The following is a 24,968-nucleotide window of genomic DNA, read 5'->3' on the forward strand; positions in this document are numbered from 1 at the left end:
ATTTATTACCTAATTCAGTGTTTACGCATATTATTTTCCACACAGTCCATTCATCTTTTCTTTGCTCCTCCTGGCCTTTTATGTACAAGTATATTATTTTTCTATTTGACATGAATATGAATACAAAAACATTGGTATGTACTTATTATATGGAAATAATAATAAAAAAATATAAGTATTTATATTTAGTTATTAATACTTATTGATTTATTTTTTTCCGCGACATCATCCATGTGTTTAAGTTATTTTGGTTATTTTAATGGCTTTTACCGGGGAGAAAGGGATTGTTAGTAATGGAGACTGAGAATCCTATTGCTAGCAATATACCCAACCAGGTCGACCTCTTCGCGGTTCCTCCTGGAAACTATCATGGTTAATTCCTGATGAATTCCTCATGATGGACTAACTGGCCTGTTTTCATTCTCATCTATCACCCTTCACTGGTGCTCTGCCAGCGTATCCCGTTAGCGCAGGCAAGGTTACCATTTCATTTTCACCCATCAAAAAAAAAATTATAAGTAGTATAGGTGGAATTTCGTGATACCGGAATACCGGACTCCTGGAATCGAGTTTTTTATGGATGAAGCTAGAATGTTACATCCATGTATGCTAATGGTATACAAAGGCCGGTGGAGATTGAAATAATGAGGTCGAATAGATTTCCTATTTCCTGAGTATGATAGATTCGACGTAAAAATATTCATTTATTGAAAAACGTGACCAATCTAATAAATACGAAAGTAACACTGCATGTTGAATTTTGGTACATGAACTATAGTTACTTAAACAATACAGACCAATGACATCATCAAAAATACCGCCGAAGTTGCGGTTAGCGTCTAGTGTCTAAACATAATGACCCCGTCTCATTTACATTCCTATCAAAAACTCAACGAAACGTAACTAGCAACTGGACTCCAAACCGGTGATCGCTAGTTACTTAAAACACTATTTGGAAATTAAAAACTATAATTTTAAATCAATAGCTAAACATATTATAGCGTTTACAAAATCAATCTATTTCGCAAACCATTACGTCGTATAGGTATCACCTCGATTCTTATATTTGTCCAGAATTCCTTGACCTACCTCATAAAGAGTGTCTCTATTGTTATTTAGTCCTCGAGAAGGGCTGCAAAACATTGCTATGTTCCATTTTATAATGGTTAACAATAAATATTGCCCCCATGTTAAGTACAATGCATGGTGCAAGGGGCTGCTACCCTCATGTACAGATTATGGGGAATGTACCCTGTGCTCGGGAGGAAATGATGGTGGTTTGAAATCACTTGCTTGATATATTGTCAATAAATTCTCCTAAGTGTTTAGGCCGATCAATAAGCGCGTACTGTCTGTGACTCTATGTTATTAGGATTTATACCTACGCTGTTTCAATAGTACTTAATGAAAATATAAACATATATATAATTGATCCGACTATAAGGCGGTCTCGTGATGTCCAATAGGCATATATTCGTACCACACCATAGACTATAGACAATATAAAACTATACAAGTAGTTTTATTTAATTATTTTATTTATTTTTCGTTTGAACTATACAAGTAGTTTTATATTATCTATGGTAGTATAAACAAAAAATAATTAATTAAATGCTCCGATTTGTTACTAATTTCATTTAGAGTGTTCAACAAAACTACCTATCTTCAATTAGTCATTTCGTTAATGGAAAATTTACATTCTGCTTTTGAATAGTTTTTTTTTAATGGGTGATAATGGAATGGTAACCCCACCCGCGCCATCGGTGTACACCGGCGAGGCACCAGGGAAGGTGACACACAGGGCACAGGTGAAGATGAAGCAGGTCAGTTAGCCCATCGTGACGAACTCAACAAGAATTGTTCACAATGGTTTCCATGGGGAACCACGTGGAGGTCGACCTCGAATAGGGCATATTGCTAGCAATGGGCCTATCAAACTCCACTGCTAACAATCCCATTCCCCCCGCTTTTGAATGGTTAGGTGGTATGTTTTTTATCTACGAATTACACAGGTATAGTGACAGGCACGCTGACGTCTCATCCCACAAATATTTTTCTTATCTCAACCGTTGTTTTTTTATCCCCTGATAATTGGGTGGATTTAGCTAATCTGTTATTCTCTTAAGAATTTGGACAGAAGATTTACTTACGGTTAGTCATAATAGTAATACTACTGAGGGGGGAAAGGGATTGTTAGTAATGGACCCTAAAAATCCCATTGCTAGCAATAGACACAACCAGGTCGACCTCCTCGTGGTTCCCCCTGGAAACCATCATGGTTAATTCCTGTTGAATTCATCGTGATGGGCTAACTGGCCTGTTTTCATTCTCATCTATCACCCTTCACTGGTGCTCCGCCAGCGTATCCCGTTAGCACAGGCGGGGTTATCATACCATTTTCATCCACCAAAAAAAAAAGTATCGCTACTGATACAAAAATAAGGATGAGTAATGTAAATACGAGCAATAATGAATTATGATCATTATTCGTTTGTGATAAGGAAACAATTTGAATATTCCGCTTGTGTTATGAATACAGTTCCCTTTCTTTCACGTAGGTGTCGAGTAAGGGAATTTAATGTTCGAAGGACAGACTGCAGCATGCCTCTTTAAACATCACCAAAGCTTAGCTGCGGTTGCCAACCCACATGCTAAACGTGGCAACTACTAGCAAAACTCGCTAAGGGAGGTCTATGTTCAGCGGTGAAGTATAGTTTGGGAGGAATAAAGAATATATCTTATAGAATGAAACGTTATGCAACGAATATAGTATAACCAGAACATTCATATGTTCTTTGTGGTTTTTTTTTCTATCCCTCTAAAAAGAAAAGATCTTGGGTGATAATGGAATGGTAACCCTACCCGCGCTATCGGTATACACTGGTGGTGGTCGACCTAATAAGGCATATTGCTAACAATGGGGCTGTCAAACTCCATTGCTAACAATCCCTTCCCCCCACTAGATGAGCAATCACAGTTAGGCTGTTAGAGATGTTTTAAGAGGGACGCTGCTACCCATCCCACCACCGTTAAGTTCGTTTAGTTGCCTCTTGCAATACCCACGGGAAAGAAAGAGATGGCCTATTCTATACCGGGACCATTTAAACGGTAAAGAATGGGCCACTCCTAAAATCCATGAAATAAATTAATAAAATTAGCTGTAAATGAAATTAATAATAAATTAAAATAAAATTGTAGGGGCCGCCTTAGACGGACGTATGTTGACCAAATAGGCGAAGTGCTGAAGAAGGGCCAAATTAAAAGTGCCCGTAACCGGCGAACGTGTATGAAAAAATTGATGAATGTGGAAGAAGCGAAAGAGGTTTGTTTAAATCGAAGCATTTGGCGTTCCATTGTTTCTGCCTACCCTAATGGGAGACAGGCGTGACAAATATGTATGTATGTATGTATTGAAACAAATTTGTTGCTAATTTAATTTAGTGATAGGTTAAAAAAACTTGCTTATTTTTTTTATGGGTGAAAGCGGCATTCTAACCCTGCCTGTGCTATCGGTATACACCGGCAGGACACTAGTGAGAGGTGATAGGTCCGGATGAAAAGGTAGGTCAGTTAGCGCATCGTGATGAATTCAAAGATAAATTAGTCACGCTACTCGTAGTTTCCAGGGGGAACCGCGTGGAGGTCGACCTGATATGGTATATTGATAATAGGGGGAAGGGTCCCCCCCTTACTTTTTGATTAGGTTTTATTGATGAAGGTTGGTACTCAAGAATTTAAATCTAATAACGCCTTTACATAATACATATTGCGTCGCGTAAACACTACTGGATGTATTTTGATGAAATTTGGTACGGTCTACTAACCTAAAATATGGTTGAGCGCAATTATGACAAGCTCATCCGTCATACATGTGAATGGGTGCTGCTTGTGGCCACTCGTCTGCTTGTTTACTACTTATCACTATGATTATGAAATTTAATTTTTTATCATTTCAGTCGATAAATGTCCACTGCTGAACACCTATACTTCATCCATTAAGGAGTGTTGCCAGTAGTTGCCACGCATGGCAAGCGCGTTGGCAACCGTCGTAAGGCTTTTATTTTTTTATACAACTTAGAATGGCAAACAAGCTGACGACCCACCTGATGGAAAGTGGTAACCGTCGCCTATAGACATGAACAGTACCATGGACATAACAGAGTATACTTGGTGACGTTTTACGAGGGACTATACTGCTCATCCTTCAACCATTAAGTTCTGTTAGTCGTTTCTTACGACACGTACGGAAAAGGAAGGGGTGGCCCATTCTATGCCGGGACCACACGGTGATTAATTGAGCACAATTCTTCTTAATACATAATGTCGGTCGTAAAGTTGTTTCTTACTATAAAAATGAAATTTGGGAAAATGGGGAATTTATTTAATAAGTTAGGAATAGAAATCAGTGTGGATCCTGAAGTTGTTTCTTAATATAAAAATCTAAGGGATTTAAATGAAATTTGAATAATTATGTGACGGATAGAAATCAGTTGAGGTAATACAATAAAATTGTGGAATGAGATATCAAGCGATGAAAATGGCACAACCTAAATTACCCATATCTTACATGAATATATTTATGATACATTTTATATATTCTTTATTGCACTAAAACATACAGTAACAACACTCTTTTACCCATTTGGGGGGAAAGGGATTGTTAGTAATGGAGTTTGATAGCCTCATTGCTGGCAATATGCCCTGTTAGGTCGACCTTCACATGGTCCCCCTGGAAACAACCGTACTGATTTCGAGATGTATTAATCACGGTGGGCTAACTGACCTGCCTTTTCATTTCACCTATTTATTATACTAGGGATTTGCACAAGCGGGGTTACCATTTCAATATCATCCGTTGAAAAAAATAGTACTTAATAAAAAAAGCATTTTTTTTTTATTGGCACAGTAACACCTACTAAATTAAACTAGTAACAATTCTATTTAGAATTGTTTCTAGTTTAATAGTAGTAGTAAGTAACTAGTAAGTAGTAATTCTTTCAATTAATTGATTTTTGAATTTTTTTTTTCTACTTAGCAATGGCAAACAAGCTGACGGCCCACCTGAGTGAAAGTGGTTACCGTCGCCTATAGACATGAGCAGTACCATGGACATAACAGAGTATACTGTTTCGCCCATGATACCTCTATGCGTTGCTATTTCTGAAGACTTATGTGTTATTCCTCTGTACCCTATAAATTCGCTGCCATATCCCACCCTTCAAACCAAAACACAGCTATGCTAACGCAACTGCTTTACTGTAGAAACACGAATGGGACAGAGGTACCCAAGCATCGACTTTTGTACAGTCTCCTTCTGGTACTGTATTACTGGAATTGTACTTCTACTATTAAAAACACATTAGCGAGCTGTCTTATGGCCGGGGTCAATTATTCGTCTGTTTACGTTTTTATTATCTATAGAAATGCAGTGATTATTTGCTCAGTAAATAGGAGTCAAACGATATAATTTGAATAAATAAATGTATATTTATTGTACGACTTATGTAAACATTGCCGTCATGAAAGGAAATGTATAAATAATTTGTCTTTATTTATGATAAGTATGAAAAATAAATATTATAATCAATAAATGAGCACTTATATTTATTAGCTTGGTAGGGAGGAGTGAGATGTTTTTGTTTGGGTAAACTTAGATTTAAGCATTTTTGAACAGTAATTTTTCACTTTTTACTTACTTATAACATTGTGCATTGTCTGCTTAATTGTTGTGAGCATATTGTTGGTGTGTCTTTTATAAATAAATAAATAAATTAGCACTTATATTAGCACATATTTACAGGATATTGTATTGATTTTATTTACAAGTATTACCAGCGATTCACTTTGGAGGACAGGTTATTATTATGGTGTTTTATTAATGTCTATGGAGGTATAACATCATGATCCTCATGAATAGAAACGCTCGAAATGTACTTTGAGAATCACAGCAATTGATGATGCTTTTCAACCGACTTTAAAAAGAATGAAATCCTCAATTCGGTTGTATTTTTTTTTCATGTCCATAATAAACGTTACCATATTATTGTAGGTGTTCGTAGGCTACAGTAATCGCTTATCATCAGGTAGGCCGTATGCTCGTTTGCCACCTCAGTGATATAAAAAAAAATAAGCAATGCTCACTTTTCATTTCCCCCTTTTGCTGTAAATAAAAAACTATCAGTATCTTTAATATATATATATGTGCGTGTAGAAAGAGATAAAGTATCCTATTTAGTAATGTTAGAAAGAGACGAATATTGTACTACTCACTAGTAGGGAATTTCCGGAGGATATATTAAGAGTACAGTTAAGATTTAAGATATAATTATTTAGGTTCAAGATATGATATTTACAGCTTATATTAATTATCTGTGGGGGGGAAGGGATTATTAGTAATGCGGGCTACTAGTTCTATTGTTAGTGATATACCCTGTCAGATAGACCTCCCCGTGGTTCCCACTGGAAATCATCGTGCTGAATTCCAGGTGTATTTATCACGATGGGCCAATTGACCTGCCCTTTTATTCTCGCATTAACGCAGGTAGGGTAACCATTCCATATTCATCTATTAAAAAAATAATGATAAAATTGGTACGTAATGTAGTTTGAACATTTATTTATTTACTATTTCTTTTTGTACAACTTAGAATGGCAAACTGACACCTGACTGAAAGTGGTAACCGTCGCCTATGAACATGAACAGTACCATGAACATAACAGAGTATACAGTTTCGGCCATGATACCACCCATGCGTTGCCATTCCTGAGGACTCAGGTGTTATTCCGAAACACAGCCATACAAACACAACTGCTTCACGGTAGAAACACGAATGGACGTGCTCAAGCAAACTATTTCTTAAATTCTTCAAATAAATATGAAAAATTTAAATTAAATTAAATATAGAAACGATTAAATTCAATAGTTCTATTCTATTCTTTTTTCAATTTCAAAACATTGTGTTTTTAACGTTTTATGCCTAATATTACCGGTTGGGAAAGTGGGTTTAGTCGAGAACTGGCACGACGGGTTTTTTAATTTTAAGTTTTTTTTTTTTTTATTTTAATACTCGTTAATAGTGTTTAGTTATATCACACTCAGGGGTCCAAAGTAGCAACTTATATAAACCTTATTATGATTTGTTTCTAGTTAACTATTTTTCTTGATTGCCTATACATCTTGTTATGAAAACCAGAATTATTCGAAGGCATAAAGAGTTTATTTGGGGAGAAGGGATTGTTAGTAATGCGGACTTCCAGTTCTATTGCTAACAATATATCCTGTCAGGTCGACCTCCATGTGTTCCCTTTAGAAACCATCGTGCTGAATTCCAGGTGTATTTATCACGACGGGCTGGAGAGAGAAGGGATTGACAATAATGGGAATAAACAATCCCATTGCTAGCAATATTACTCTATCAGGTCGACTTCCACGCAGTTTCTCCTGGAAATTAACTTGGTTAATTTTTGTTGAATTCATCACGGTGGACTAATTGACCTGCTTCATCATCACCTATCATCCCTCTCTGGTACCCCGTCATTGTATGTCTATAGCGCAGGCGGGGTTATCATATTTATTTATAATATTTTATGTATTTATTTATTTCTTATTGCATTCCATAATGTAATTAGTAGATAACATTTCAATATATATATATATATATATAGTATTATTATTATTCATTATTTAAGTATTTATATGATTGCATTGATTTCGTCAATATAAGGACATCGCTGACTCTTAAATAAGGTAGTAAATACTTGATTGATTGGTCATTAGAAAATATTTTTCCTATAGGAAAACGTATTGAAGATGATATAAATCTCCTTTACATGTTTGATATTCAATATCTATCCATAGATATAAAGATATGGCTGACTCCATATTTAAGTCTTCAAGAGGAACCTTCTTTTTCCAAACTCACTATTATTTATACGAATTTGTTTATTATTTTAAATTTAATTTTTTACTAACTTTTACCCGCGACTGTGTCTGCGTGACTCATATATATAAGGGGGGAAGGGATTGTTAGTAATGGGTTCTGAAAGCCCATTGCTAATAATACACCCTATCGGGTCGACCTCCACGCGGTTCTTCTTGGAAACCATTGTGGTTAATCCTTTTTGAATTCTTCACAATTGTCTAACTGACCTGTCCTCATCTTCACCTATCATCTCGCACTGGTATACCGCTAGCGCAGACAGGGTTACCATATCATTATCATACATTAAATAAACAACATAGGTTAAGTAAATTTATAACTTACAAAATGGACCTTAGGTGTTGAAATAAATAAATATTATGACTAGCGACACCATTGCACCATTGCTGGCGATATACAGGATGGACCATGTGGAGGTCGACCTGACAGGGTAAAGGGACTGTTTGTCCGCATTACTAACAATCCCCCCCCCCCCACTTTACTAAATGACTAGACGGCTTTGAATCAAATTTATGTACACATATAGATTTTTTTTGATGGGTGAAAATGGTATGGTAATGGTAACCCCGCCTGCGCTAACGGGATACGCTGGCGGAGCACCAGTGATCGATGAAAACAGGCCAGTTAGCCCATCATGATGAATTCATCAGGAATTAACCATGATAGTTTCCAGGGGGAACCGCGAGGAGGTCGACCTGGTTGGCTATATTGCTAGCAATGGGATTCTCAGTCTCCATTACTAACAATCGTTTCCTCCCCCACACATATAGATTATATCCTATTCTGATACCTTATAAACAGGTTCACGTGAGTAAAGCCACGGGAATCAACTACTACATAATTAGATCAACGCATACAGTCTATTGCGCTTTGCATATTACGTAGGTACGTTTAAAATTATTATGAAATTTAGTTTGTGTATTTTTCAAATAAATTAATCCACCATGATGTTATTTTACTACTTAAATAAATATTTTTCATTGAGTATACCTATTATTACGCGATTGACGAATAACAACAATATTATTCAGACATATCTATGTATGTATATGTATGTATGTATATTTATGTATGTATGATGTATATGTTTGTCTAGATCTTTGGTATAATGGATAAACAAGTTGCGGACTTTTTATAAATATTATCGGTTTTATACTATGTTTACAATTTCTTAGTTTCTCTAATATTATTAATGTGACATTGTGTTTGTTTGTTTGTTACCTCACGGGGTCTTAATGGCTCAACCAGTTATCGTGATATTTATCATAGTATACAAGTATCTTGTATTTAGGACGGAGAAAACGTAATTAACTTAATATCACGGGAAATCAAAATGTTCTCGGTTACGAACGAAGTCGCAGGTAAAAACTAGTATGTACAAATGTATGAATACATATGTCAGAATTTAGCGCAGTATACAGCCTAAATTCCTTAACGCTGTGTCGCCAGACTCAATTGTGATAATGTTATAGAGGCTTTATGACGAAAGCAAAAAATAGATATGACCGATGTAAATTACCATGCAAAACTTATTTTACCGTCTAGTATTTTGTGAATCGTCACATCCACTTGTTACTGTCGTTTCTTTCTCGGTTTTCAATTTAGATTAACGTATCAGCATATCCTTTACTGAGAATTATTAATGTAGGAATTTGACAGTTTATCATACTCGTATTTCAAATGTAACGAAATCCAAATAATTATTTCCTCAAATCGATTTAAAAAATCAAATTAAAATCAAATTGAATTTAATACAATGCACAGAGTGCATTCATTGTAGAATGGTTTGGATGACAAGTACCTTTTTAACAGTTAATATAATTAACTACCTATAAATGATACTTTCTCATAATCAATTAGTTGGATTGAGAGCACGTATGCTGAAGTTAGGGTTGCCAACTTGTTTTTACTAGAAATAAAATATATTTAGATCTGAGAAGAATTTTAAACAGTATTTTATAAAAATGCACAGTGTTTTTATTACTTAATGTTTTAAATACATATTTTTAGAACTTCTCGTATAAATTATTAATTTACAGTCTTTTTTAAAAACTTCATATACCTCACCAGAGTTATTACTAAAATTAAAATAAACGAGGAGCTTATTGTTTATTAATTCAATTTGCACTGAGCGCCCTCTGACTGAATACAAAAAAATATGTGAGCGTCTAAGTTAAGTACTTATTACACAACATTTTGAATACAGTATTTTTGTTCAACAGTAAAAATTATAATATAGTGAAAAACAACAAGTTGGCAACCCTAGTTGAAGTGTATGTACGTGTATTGGCTATCAATTAAACAATACTCCATATTCCTCTTATTTTAATATTTAAAACTAGCGGCCCGTCCCGGCTTTGCACGGGTGGACATTTTTACATTAAAAAGTGGCCATTAAGGCTACACACCCGATGGAAGTTTAAAAATGGAGTAACTCCTCTCGTTTTCCCAACATTTCCCATCACTGGTCTGCTCCTATTGATTGTACTCGTAGCGTGATGAAAAATATACTATAACCTGCCCAGGAGTATGAAGAATAATTGTACCAAGTTTCATTAGAATCCGTCGAGTAGTTTTATGTTTCTATAACGAACATACAGACAGACAGACAAAAATTTTACTGATTGCATTTTTGGCATCAGTATCGATCACTAATCACCCGCTGATAGTTATTTTGGAAATATATTTCATGTACAGAATTGACTTCTTTACAGAGTATAGATTGTTTTCTACAAACATTGTGTTATAAAAAAACCGACAAAAGTTGTTGTAAAACCAATTATTTTGATTTCAAAACTAAACTAATGAAGAGATTTTTATCAAATTTCTATAGGATCGATCTGCAAGTATATACTTTCAGATAAAAGAATAGTTTTTCTAATCGATTTATAACTAACGGAGAGGTAATAAACATAAAGAAAAATATAATCAAATTGAGAATCTTCTTATTTTTGAAAATGGTTAAAAATTTCCAAATGGCTGTTTTCAAATTAGTGACTTATCACTCGTACCATGCTATAACGTACGAAGTATACTCGTAGGTAAGTATAATTTTTTTTTATACAACTTAGAATGGCAAACAAGCTGACGGCCGACCTGATGTAAAGTGGTAACCGTCGCCTATAGACATGAGCAGTACCATGGACATAACAGAGTATACTGTTTCACCCATGATATCCCCCATGCGTTGCCATTCCTGAGGACTTAGGTGTTATTCCTCTGTACCCAGTAAATTCACGCCATATCCCACCCTTCAAACCGAAACACAGCCATGCAAACACAACTGCTTCACGGTTGAAACACGAATGGGACAGAGGTACCCAAGCAATCGACTTTTGTACAAAGTCTCCCTCTGGTAAAATACTTGGGAGTATTGCAATTGTGGGCAAATAACCATCAATTGATAATGAACATTTCATGTATTGACATGAATCACTATTACCTACCAATGAACATATATTACGCAAGTTTCATTCACATTGGTTTTATGACTAATTTTCCCCTAACATTTACAATTTTAATTTCGAAAATCATGACAATAACCAACTAGAGTTTGGTTATTGTAGTTAACCATTACTTAAACCAACTTAATACTTTAATATTTAATGTTTTTATATTTACTTATAAACTCATTTGCTTTGCAAATCGTAGTACCAACAAAAGCAGACCAGTTTCTGTTTACTTTGTTAACAAATTGTATTTTAATTAACTTGATTTTTCAATATATTCATTTTATTTGATAATTTGTATTCAGATAAATATAGGCGAGGAATAGGCAGCAGCGTCCCTCTTAAAACATCTCTAAAGCCTGACTGCGGTTGCCAATTCGCTTGCCAAGCGTGGCAACTACTGGCAAAACCTCCCAAGGGGGAGGCTTATGTTCAGCAGTGGACAGTTAAAGGCTGATATGATGATGATGATGATCTAAATGAAATCCTTAATCATTTAATCATTAAAATAAAAATAGTCGATTTTTTTCGACTGAAACTACTTTCTGGAATGGGAGGTAGGTAGTCAAAGCCTCCTTTACTTACATGTCAAGTCAGTATGGGAGACAGTTTTTGTTTTTTTTTTTTTCATTTATATTTGTATGGAAAAAATGTACAGTTTATTATTAGAATTCATACTTTAAAAGGATACTAAAAATTTTTATTTCACATTCTATAAGTAGGTATTTTGCTTTGTAATTCCACTTTGGGTTTGCTGAATGTAGTTAAGCGTGCCTTTGTACATTTTGTCTTCCACTGTTTCTTTATGTATTATTTGTATCACGAATAAAGTATATATGAATAATTTTGAGTATTCATAATAATTGGGAGACTTTGTACAAAAGCCAATTGCTTGGGTACCTCTGTCCCATTCGTGTTTCAACCGTGAAGCAGTTGTGTTTGCATGGCTGTGTTTCGGTTTGAAGGGTGGGATATGGCGTGAATTTACAGGGTACAGAGGAATAACATCTGAGTCCTCAGGAATGGCAACGCATGGGTGGGTGTCATGGGCGAAACAGTATACTCTGTTATGTCCATGGTACTGCTCATGTCTATAAGCGACGGTTACCACTTTCTATCAGGTGGGCCGTCAGCTTGTTTGCCATTCTAAGTTGTATAAAAAAAAATTGTTTTACAATTAATAGATATTAAAATATTTTTTTTTTTTTTATATTTTTGATTCTATTCGTTTTTAATAAGTAAAAAGTTGTGACGCTTGAAAACAACGTGCAGTTCTCGGCTCAGATTACTTTCGACGAACAAATAAACTGACTTGTCATTAGCGTCCATAAAGGTCTTATTCGAAAAACATTTTTGTTGAGTTTTCGTTCGTAGACAATCTATTAATGATGTTTGCTTAAACGTAACTCAAGCTTTGTGGGTGTTATTTCTTTTATTGTAAACGTTAAAGGACTTTATAGGAAAGTAGTAACCGTAATCTATAGACATGAGCAGTACCATGGCTATAACAGAGTATACTGTTTCGCCCATGATATCCCCCATGCGTTACCATTCCTGAGGACTCAGGTGTTATTTGTCTGTACGCTGTAAATTGACTGCCATATCTCACCCTTCAAATTGAAACACAGCCATGCAAACAACTGTTTCACGGTAGAAAGACGAATGGGATAGAGGTACCCAAGCAAACGACTTTTGTACAAAGTCTCCCTCTGGTAAAGGATAAAGTACAAAGAAAACTTTTAAAACTGGTTCAATCCTTATTCATTAATGTTTAACTATTATTGTAGTTATATTTATTGCTACAGAAATGAAAGAGTTCATATGCAGATCCAATAATCTGATAATGGTTTTCCTTTTGTCTTAAGTAATCAACTATCGACACGAATTGTAGGAAATTGACTTTTATTATTATAAGTAATAAGATTTATAATTGATTCATATTTATCTTTAGTACTATAACAAGTATGTACCTAATTGACTTTCCAGTATCCGATATCTTTTATCAAGTGTTTTTTCTTTTAAAATCCACTTCAAAAACAAAGGTTTTCAATTTGAATGTATTTTTTTTTTATGTTTCTTACCTCATAACTTTGTCAAATGTGAACTTATTTGAAAAATTCTTTTTTATCTGAAGGGATATACTTACAGATTGTTCTTACAGATATTTTATCAAAATCGGTTCAGTAATTTAGTTTTTAAAGCAAAATTTTTGGTTTTGCCACAATTGAAGTCGGTTTTTTGGGAAGCACAATTCTATAATCTATTATAATGTGTTGAGTATGTAGGAGGCTAAGTGTAATGCAATAACTAAAACTAGAGGTTCGGTCTCAAATTATTTATTTTCTAAAAAATCTCACATCCCCACACATAGGGAAAATATGGAAGCCACGTTTATATAATTAAAATATTTGCGATGATAATGTTTTGGTCACTCATACGCTTTATACAAAACAACCTATTATGTTACAACTTCAACGTGGCTTAAAATAATTATGGTACAATGAATTAAATGACTTACAGAATACATATGTGCGTCTTTACGTAATAAATTTGTAAAATACATTTCGTACAGATCGTAATCATGGGGCTGATTGCAGAGGGCGTATTTTGAATGTGGTTGCGCGTTTCACCAATGCGAGTACATAGCGTCGTAGAGGTCCAAATAAGGAGTCGTTGCATTTGTATCGATACAAACGCGCGTACAAAGTGATATAAATGAGCGCAGGAAGCGTGTTCGAAGCCTGTCGGTATTGAGGTTTCTGTATACATACGAGCGAATATAGCATGTTTATATCGCGCTTTACGTGCGTTTTTATCGATAAAAACACGCATTTATAATTGGTGAAGGTGTAAAAATGGTTGGTTGTCAATGAATCTCATTTAAGTGTGTCATCCGTGCGTATAAAAAGCGCCATCTGCAAAGGCCCTCAGTACTGAAAATTTAGCATGGCGCGTCTTCATGCAATATGTTCGAATCAACTAAGTTTCTTGATGTGAATCCACAGCCCCCAAATAAGGGTGGCCGGCTGAGTGTACAAGCGCTTAATTTTACTCGTAAATTTACAATATAATGATTTAATCAACATTACATACAAACGCAAATAATATAAAAACAATAACCGTCTACGGACTGTTAGAGTAATTTCTAAATGCAATCTACAGCCGTTGGTACGACTATAAAAACCGGTTAATCCGTATAAAATGGCCAATAGTAAAGGAAAATTTATTTTTCGGAGCTTCTTTTTTTAAATACATAGCGATCCAAACAAGGTTGGGGAAACTAGCACAAATACGACACACAGGCTAGGCTAATATCACAGGAGTGCTGGGAACGGCGCGGAGTCCCATACCCCACTCGCGCCCGTCGCCGCCATCTGCCCCCCCTGCCCTTCCACCGCCCCTAACCCCGCCGATTCCCCGCTCTCTTCCTCTTACCTATTTACTATTCAGAGGGGGCGCAACGGGCTACTACCAATATATTTTGCGACAATTAAGATTTCAAAAGAAAAGGAACTTGGCGCTATTCGTTCCAATTGCACAATATTGATTACAGTCATTGCACACTGAACATTTGATCTCAAACGCCAATAATATTTGGCAAACAGTTGGTAACAAATGGTATAAATTATATAAAATTCATGATATAAAATAAATAGCGACATGTTATTTCAATACATTCACATTAACTGAAGGTTAAAATGACGTCTGAAGGTAACTTTTAAAAACAAATTAAATAAAAACTATTAAAATAATATCCCCACATATTCCATTTAATACTCAGGCTTAATAAAAATGCAACATTTGTGTCAAACATTTGCAAATTAGTGCCATACTTCCCATATACATATACTTGCCTAATAGGTACATAATTTATTTGCATTACTTATAGCACACAAATAAGAGCAGACATAGATGAAGAAAAAAAGAGACAGATAAAAAGAGACAGAAAAAAAGAACATGTATAAATAAAGTAACATAATTTTTCCTTTTGTGCGTGTGCTATAGTAACACAAAATATTTACAACTCAGTTTATTGGTTTATTGCTTTCTTCCCAAAAGGGCAAAACTGATATTCTGTTGTGGCTAAAATCCAGCCGCGAAATAACTTAGCAAAAAATAAATTAATAAAATAAGGACAATGCCCAAATATGCCCACCTTTTAAATTACGTATGAGTACGACATTAAAAACATAGATCCTGATTTATTTACTAATTAAGCTATGTCAGCACATAGAAAATCTATTTAATATACCCATTTTTATTGTAAAATTATAAAAATCTTTGTAAGAGGATAAAGGTCAATACAAAAATGGGCATTCTCCTTTCCAAATTCGAAATGTAATGTAGGTTCAATGTAAAATGTTTCACTACGGTTGTCGTTTCATTTTCAAACACCTACTTATGCTACATCAGTGACATCGGCGTCTACTCACAAAACCGGTTTACAGTAGCGACCCAATCTTACAAAAGGCTATACAAAACAATATTATTCACATAAAAACAAAGAGTAAATGTTTGACAAGAATCGTGATGGAGTATACGCAACCGTTCCCAGTCGTTTTGCACTATCTCTTAACTCGCTATTTATATATCGTACAATATTATAACATAATAATTATGCCTTAAAACTATATCATCAATAAAAACCATAAACATCCATAAAGGTATCTGTTACAGCACGAACAGCGAGGCGATGCTGCGTGCTAAACAAAACGCACATAAGTCCTCGGTTCGATAGTTAAATTAATCGTTGAACACTAATTGGACCGCGCCCGTCGGCAGCGCCTGAGCAACTTTCACTAAATAATAAAAAAAAAACACTAACAAAGTAAGTACACTTCTAAAACAACAATGAATTGGCTAAAGTCTGTCCGTTTTGGGTAACGTAAATTAAAACACCCGACCGGTATCCGAGACGACCATAGTCTCGATCCTGCGACGAAATTGGAGCACATTTCCAAGCGCGATGTACGCTGTGGTCGTGACGCAGTGCCTGCGCGCGGTCAGCGACACGAGCGCTTCGGAACTCCCAAGAGCTTCACTCAACGTGCTCCCATCACAGTGGAGTATGTAAATGCGCGGCACGGCGCGGTCATGAGTCCAGAACTGTGAGTAGGCTGCTCGGCAACAGAGGTACGTCTTGTCTGGGCATCTGTCTGGCTAGCTGCGCACACCCGAGATTGGCGTCACCTAACTCCGGTATAGCATCGAGTAGCGCGAGGCATTCATCCTCAACAGCGCGCCTACTCTTTTTGCCAATCCAGGAGTCGTCGCATTCCTCTCTCGCGCGCCTCCGCCTGGCCTCCTTCTCTCTGCGCACCTCTTCGCTAAGCCGACAATAAGTGTTGTTGATGCATACGGAACGGCGTAGATCACGAGCTGGATCTTCAATATTTTCGAGTTTTTGCGAACAAATCTCTATGACCCGTTTACGCTCCTCATTAGCGCGGAGGCGTGCTGAGATCATGGAAAGCTTAGGCCGGGCGGCGGCTGGTTCGGTGCGTGGTGGGCCGAACATGTCGTCCTCGAAGGCATCAGCAATCTCCGCTCCCCCTGCGCTTTCTCGCTCCTCCTGCGGCGTCATTCTGTAACAAATAAACAAAAATATTAGCAACTTCTTGTTTACAGCTCCAAGTACTAGTTCTAAAAATTAAAATAATTTTAACATAAATACTTTGGATAAATTTAGATTAATAATCATATTGAAATGTAAATATTAGTTACTTGAACATTAGTTTTATTTAAAAGTAAAGTATCACGCACAATTACGGATTCAAATTGAAGTAAATATATGCTTGGACAATATACACAATAAATAATACCTATTAAAAAAAAAAACAAAAAAAAAAATAACACATGTTATAAATAATCAAGACAAAGTGAAACTAATTATTATACAATTGCCAGTACTAGGTCAATCAGAGAACAATGCTTATACGCTTGAACAGGCTAATCAAGTTCACAAGTTACCATCCGTTATTCTCTTTGCAATTGCTAATACAGAATAATGATCACAACTGAAAAGCTGATTTGAAAGTAAATAATAAATTTAAGTATACTATTCTTATCATTTTATAAATTTAGACGCACCTGGAGGACACTTCAGGGGAAATAATGTACCATCCGGACATAAACATATTAAATATTTATAAATAACTTATTTTTGCAATAAAATGGCCACTTCAATATCACAAAGTTCAAAACACTGATGAAAAACAACGAATGCACAATTAGTCACTGCGTCCTCGTCTACAAGAAGTGTGTAGGAACAAGTGAAACAGAAACGGCGCGTTTCACGGGCGGCGTGTGCGCAGCGCGACGATCACTCGACGAATGACAACATACCTCACTGTAGATAAGACATTGAAAAAGCCAATTGCGTCATTCGAGTACGGCTACGTACGTGTAGAGAGGAAACGGGTGACGTAGCCGAAGTCGTCAGTCTGTCAGTTTAGGAGCTATTGTTGACCAGTCACGACACTATTTTGTTTATAGGATAAAGCCATGTCGCAGTTAGTATATTGTTTGCGGCATCACAAACTAACAAGTGAAGAATATGATACAAAAAGAAAGCGATTCAATTCTGATAATGTCCTATAATTTAATATAAACTTAAAACATAAATTTTAATACAACAATATTTTAAATTTAAAAAAATATTTTTAACTTCAGTTTTATCGTACTGCAAAAGATATTAGCAAGGTCTAATATTAATTTCTTTGTAAAGCACCATAAATTTGGAAAACGTGTATTATCTATGTGTAATTCTGTATGAATTTTGTATGCTGAAGAAATTGGTCTATGATTAATTACATTTGATGTATCCTTTACAAATATAAGTACAGAAAGTAGGTACGTATATGGAAATGACAAATTGTTACATTTACAGTAAGATCTCTAATTACAAGGATAGTGTTTACATTTTCCTGTTCACACAAAAACGTATGCTGTCTACTTATTGTGTAGATAATTAAAATTACCAACTGTAGCTACAGTAACAGCCGCAAGTACGTCTTTACTCCTCTCACAAGTAGTCAAATTAAAATTTGGTAACATATTGATTCTCTAATTCAAAATTCAATTACAAATTCAGTAAATAAAATATTTAGATTTTTACAAAAAGAAAAAAAAAATGCTTATTAAGAGAATTTAAAGTTTAATAGAGTGATCTTAGTTTTTGTCGTGATAAATATAATAGATTCTGGAGGATCAGAGTAATTAAAAACTTATTATAATTTTAATATCTTACAAAATTGTATAGAAATTGATTAAAAACTTTTTTAAGATTGACACTTTCTTAGTACGTATGAAAGTACGGTTCAGTCTGGCTAGAACACGTTTCTTTACAATCTTATTATCGAAATAGCGTTTCGGTCTACGTGTTTTTATTTTAGAATAGTTACTATTTAACTTTAATAATATTGTTAAACTTATAAACTCATATACTTTAGAGTTGCAATTCGTAATGCAAATTTTTTAAGAATAATTTTTGAGATTCGTCTTTTAAACTTCCTTCATTATTCTGAAACAATTATTAAAAAAGGACCAAATTTGTATATAGCAAAGGAAATGTTGCTGTCTTGTGTCAAATTAAATGTTAATAAACAAAAGGGTATTTAGAACGCAGAAGATTGTACCTTGTTAAGTTATGGGACCTCAACAATAACTTTTTCCGAATACGATCACGGGTATCATCTAGTCGGTAATATTCCATTACTCATATATCACAGATAAAGGAGCTACACATTCTACACAGATGACTCACAAAACAACCCGAATTTTACAGTTCTGACATAATAACTCTAACAAATCAAAACGCTACATATAAAAATTAATTTATTGCCATAATAATATTATGAAAGTTGAAAAATGGCCTTTTTTAAATATTTTATATTCTAATGAATGCATCATACGCTAAGTACATACATTGCAATTAAATTCTGTAAGCTTATATAACTTTTTATATTTTAAACGCAATAAAATTTATGACTGGCCTTTGATATGACTCTTTACTCTCCAAACGCTACATATAAGCTGCTATCAATCAGATTGCTATGTAAAACAAGCCATTGGATTTCATGTATCGTTATTGTATACGCTACGCAAATTGGAAAATGTTCTCGGTGTCCAAACGCTATTAATTACTCCAAAATTGATTTCATTGGTTGCCTTTACTGTATTTAGGAACTTTTAACAAATAATATAATCGGTTGAAGAGGAAATCTGATCTGTAATGTCATTGTTAACATATCATACAATGATTTTTATTCATTATTTATACTATTAATGATAATTATCTTTTATTATAATTTAAATAATTGAACGCTTAATAAAAAAAAATCAACATCATAATATTAAGAATGTTAAAAAAGAGTTTAAGAATAATGATAATAATTTTATTCAATTCTGAAAATTCGAGGCTTAAAATCTACAAATGGGAAAAGTACTTTAAAAAAGTATAAATAACCTTTTTGTATACTTCACAGACTCTATATTGTTGCAAGTTACAAGGGAATTCATTACACTGTTATTGATGCAATACGACAATTTATTAGTGCTTGTGATGTATAAAAATTAAACTTTAAAAATAAGCAACACAACTAAAAGTGTTGCATAAATCGATATGGGCAATAATGTTTAAAAAAATATCATGAACTCGAGTCGGGGTCGAGTTGTTATTTTTTTCGCGGCGAATGCGCGACGACAGTGCGCCGGGTGTGCCGGCCCACGTTACGATCTAATAAATCTTGCTCGGCTCGAGGCTACCTACTACCTGCACTTTCTTTTCTCTGTCTCACACGAGCAGCGTGCGGCTATGAATCCACTGATGCTTAAATGCTACCGAAATGAGGGACAATTTTTGTTGCAACAAAAACGTTTATGCTCACAACGCCCTCGTTGAGATATGTTTCTTAACTCATTAACGTGTTAAGTAGATTTGTATCAAGACTTGTGTGTAATATTTGGGTTAATAATATAAATAACAATAACATCTTTTTTTATTATCGTATACATGGATATATCCCTAATATGTTAGTCAGCAATGGTTGTACATGTCTTGTAACAAAGGTATCTCCAACATTTCCTGATTCTCTGTTTCTAGTATATTACATATGTTTTTTACCACGTGTCACTTATTTTACATTGATCTTCCTTTTATCATTTAAACTGCTATTTGTTATTAAACTGACTTCATATTATTTTTGCCTGAAGCATAATCATTTCTGCGTGTTTATATATGAGTGACTATATTTACCCAAATTATAGAATTTTTTGGATAAATGAATTGATATTCGATTCGTCATAAATCTACTAGTAACACTAGGTCCTATAAATGCCTAAGTACACGATGGACTCTATAAAAAAGATGTTCTGATAAATATTAGACTTAATATTTTTAATAATTAACTTTGTCAAGTTGCAAACAAACAGTGAGTTTTCTTTGACCATTTTCTAAGTCACAGTATCTGACTTTCTAAATTTCATTGTAGCTACCATAATTTCTCGAAGCAATAAAATGATAGGTAGTTACCACAATATTCGTTTTATACACTCTCATGTGTTCATTTAGAGTTATTGTTGGCTTTATGGGTCTTGTCCAGTGTTTCCAACGAACAGTGTACATAAACATTTTTTTTTACAAGAAGTAGGTACGGTTACATTAACGCAATAGACTTAGCTAAAGCTATAGAATACCTAAAAGTCTTATGTACTTTGTAAAATGCCGAAATATGTTATAAAAATTTATATAGGTTTAATAACATAACTAACTGGAGGGTGGAAGGGATTGTTAGTAATGGATATTTAACAGCCTCACTCAGATCAGTTCGAACTTCACGTCCCCCCCCCCCCCCTTTACCCGGAAACCATTATAATTAATTCTTGAATTCGTCACGATGGGCCATGCTGCATCGTAACTGACCTGCTTTCATCTCTCACCTATCATCTCTCACTGGTACCTCGCCAGCGTATACCGATAGCGCAGGTGGGGATACCATTCTTTTTCACCCCTTAAAAAAATAATTAACTACTTAATCATTTTTACTGATTGTTATAATAATGTCGCCATAATAATGATTTTTTATTAAGTTACAAAGGAATATAACATATTAAAAGATTCGCCTAAGTTCGTACATACAGTAAGAAAATTTACAGAAGTAATTATTGATTTATTATTATGTAACCTAGTTAATAACCACAGCTGGTTGCTGGCGTAGTGAACGTAACGAAGTAGGTACATCATGACGTCACTACGCTTCGTTCAGTTTCATCACTGCGTCAAATATTTCGTATTATTTCCGCCGCCATAGTAATTAAACTTGTAGTATATTATGTAGGGATTATTATATAATTGACTAAAAGTAAACAACGTTCTATGCCAGTTTATTTCCTGTGGGAATTTTCATAGATCCTTTACTATCGGACGACTATGTCATACGAAGTCCTTCTGTGTAATATAACTTAAGTGTGAAATTGCATTATTAAATTTTTCTAATTTACAAAACGATAATTTTTTTGACGTTCAGAATTGGTGAAATCTATTATTTAATTATTTTAATTTAAAAAATATTGATAAAAATAACATTACAAATATTATTTGAAGGTACTCTTTTTGAACGACTTCAAAAAGTTTTATAATATAATTATATATATAAATATATATTATTTTATTTGGCAAAGAAATTATGATAAAGAAATTTATAATAACATTGTCTGACCGACCCGTATTTTATGTAATTTCTCGTTGTTCCGGTACGATTACTATTGCTTTTCTAGGTCAGTCCTCAACATCAACAAATATTTAAACGCATAGATTAGAAGTTAGGTTAAGCCACAACACGGCGGGTTCGGGCATACTGCGATAGATTCAAATAATCTTACGTATGAATTTTATTACAGTCGACAAGTATATATATTAATTTAACAAACGTAAAAAATCCGTACTTTTTGAGTATAATGGTTATATATTACAAAAAAAAATTGTCTTTATATAATAATATTACTAGTTATTTTCCATGGCTTTATCTACGTGAAACTGTACATAAAGTATCCTATGTGCTAAGTTCGGATATAACCTACCCTTGTACCAGATTTCATTAAATTCCGTTCAGTAGTTTTTGCATAAAAAGTAACAAACATCTAACCATCCATCGTTATAAACTTTCGTATTTATTGTATTAATAACATTAAGTAGTATAGATATGGGTAAAACTAAATATTCTCTACATAAATAAAAAAAAATAACAGATATAACAGTGGTAACAATGTGTAACTACCCCATTTGGGCTTAAAGTCATGAATTTGCGCAAGAAATTTAGCCATAAATAAGTATCACCCACGAATCCACGGTTCCCAGACCAAGGTCCGTTACACCGGTCGCGGCACGCGGCCACGTCGCCGGCCGCCTCGCACTATAGTCGAAACGAAATGAGGTCGATCCGACATTTACTATCTTAGTTTACCACTGCAGGATTCATATTTGTAATAAGGATTTATTACATTATCAAATTATAGGATTCTAAATCACTTTATCTATTTAATAAGGTAGAGATGCACTTTTAATATTAACTCGTAAAATGTTTTGTAATATCTTGTGTAGTCTAGAAACAATTTAGATAGATTATTTTTCGTTACTATTCTCTATATATGGTACTACTATATTTACTTACTATATTTTAATTTTTTTGTACTTACTTGACTATAAATTATAATTATAAATATTTGAGATACATTAAAAGCAAAATAGAATAGGTTTTTTTCTTAGTTACTAAGTGGTCACTGAAAGTAAATACCACCTATATACCACAGACATCATTATCTACAATTTAGTCATCAGGAATGACCACGTATACATACTATTCTTGATATCTGAGATATTTAAAAACCGTACTCTAAATTTCTATTTGCCATATTCTACTAGTCGGTCTAAAACAACTATAAAAATACAGATGGATAGTCGCTGGTCAACATCAGTGGAACAGAGGTACTTAAAAATGTTAACGACTTTTGTAGACTTATTTATAATTGCTGAATACTTAAAAACAAGTACAACTAGATCATTGTGAAACATTAAAAACAATGTTAATTGACTATTCCATAACACTAATGACAAATACGATGATGCCATGATTCAAATACATCCAGTGGTTTGGATGTATGCAGTAGTAAAGAGTATCACATATAAATACGCAGGAAAACAATAAGACCCAGCCCTCTTGATAAATAGCCACTTTGGGTGTTTCACAATGAATTCCAAAAGCGATTCATATTCGCAATACACCTAATCACTTTCTATGATTCCATAAAACGGGTCTTTTGCTCATATTAGCAAATGTATTAGCAATATATATATGGTAAATTCTATTAGTAGGCCAATACGCAAATATTCCTAATCAATTGTCAATCAGAGTAACAAATGTCACATTATTATAATATCAAATTGGAATTTTAGAATTCTATTTTTAAAATTTGCTCGTTGCTTTGCACACATGGATTTTAGGAGTAGGAAAATCAATAAAATAAACTACTTCTAGATAGCGTATCAAGATAAAACATACACTAGATCTTAAGTTAGACCTTCTGAAATACAACTGTAAAATCAGCATCCGATTTGGTGTAGTAGTTTTTGTGTGATATCACAACAAACAGATAGACGGTAGAAAAAATTTCTAAAAATGATTGTATTGATTTCTATTGTTCTAATTAAGACCCCTCATGTCAAGTTCATCATGTCAAAATATCTCACATGTACGGATATTGTGAAGTTACAATTATATTATATTAATTAGATCAGATATACCACACCATTGGAAGGTGAGTCAATGTGTTGAAATGCTGCACCACGTGGTGATTAAATATTAATCAACTAATGACTGCAATATCTGTTGCAATTTCAAAATGACATTAAATTACATACTTAGCTAATGGTGATAATGTTAAAAGAATTTCTTTTTGTTTCTTCAATTATAAAACCATTGATAATTAATCTATAATTGCGTTTTGTAATATCTTATCTATACCTTAGTTAATTGATACATTAAATTAATGTAATGTGTTGAGGTACCATTAAAATACCTGGAATTCGTGTCTTCAATTATTGCTTTAAATTACATATGAGTACTAATGTTCTTCTTTTGTATGGGACCTATAAGTGACACAAGTGTCCAGTACGAAGATAAAGAATCAGATCTGAAGAAAGTAGTTTTGTAAATCTAAATAGATTAAAAACGAAGAAAAGAAAGACTACTAACATTTTGTTCGTCTAAAATAAAATAAAATAAACTGTAAATTTTATTGTAAATATTTTTTTTATCTTATTTTTACTTCTTATAGTGAGAAGTAAAGTATAATAGTATATTCTTAAAGAGTATCATCAATTTATAAATTGATGTTCCACTTTTAATATCTCGCCTTATTTTCTATGTATATTATCAAACATAGAGCGACGCAAAATTCATAAATTTATTTCACGAGTGTGTAAAAACAGCTAACTATATTAGCACACTTTCAATATTAGGGAATAGTATAACTTACTAATCAGCCGTTATGCTAAAATTTTGTATATTTCATAGTCCAATAT

At 33.9% G+C, this 24,968-nt stretch overlaps 1 protein-coding gene across 4 annotated transcripts in view; it reads right to left on the reverse strand.

The window, feature by feature from the left end:
• Positions 1–13,709: 13,709 nt before the first annotated feature.
• Positions 13,710–24,968, reverse strand: part of LOC113512883 (uncharacterized) — a 92,478-nt gene continuing 81,219 nt past the window's right edge. For 3 of the 4 annotated variants that reach the window (XM_031910939.2, XM_026896839.3, XM_026896840.3), the window contains one exon: positions 13,710–16,974. In XM_031910939.2, the coding sequence (XP_031766799.1) occupies positions 16,482–16,973 (492 nt within the window). In that variant the 5' untranslated portion in view covers position 16,974 and the 3' untranslated portion in view covers positions 13,710–16,481. Of the gene's footprint in view, positions 16,975–17,479; positions 17,739–24,968 lie in introns of those variants that run through there. The other variant, XM_026896838.3, reaches the window with a different exon arrangement.

This window comes from Galleria mellonella, unplaced genomic scaffold (genome assembly GCF_026898425.1).
Source record: "Galleria mellonella isolate WM207_F2 unplaced genomic scaffold, CSIRO_AGI_GalMel_v1 utg182, whole genome shotgun sequence".
Taxonomy (NCBI): Eukaryota; Metazoa; Arthropoda; class Insecta; order Lepidoptera; family Pyralidae; genus Galleria; species Galleria mellonella.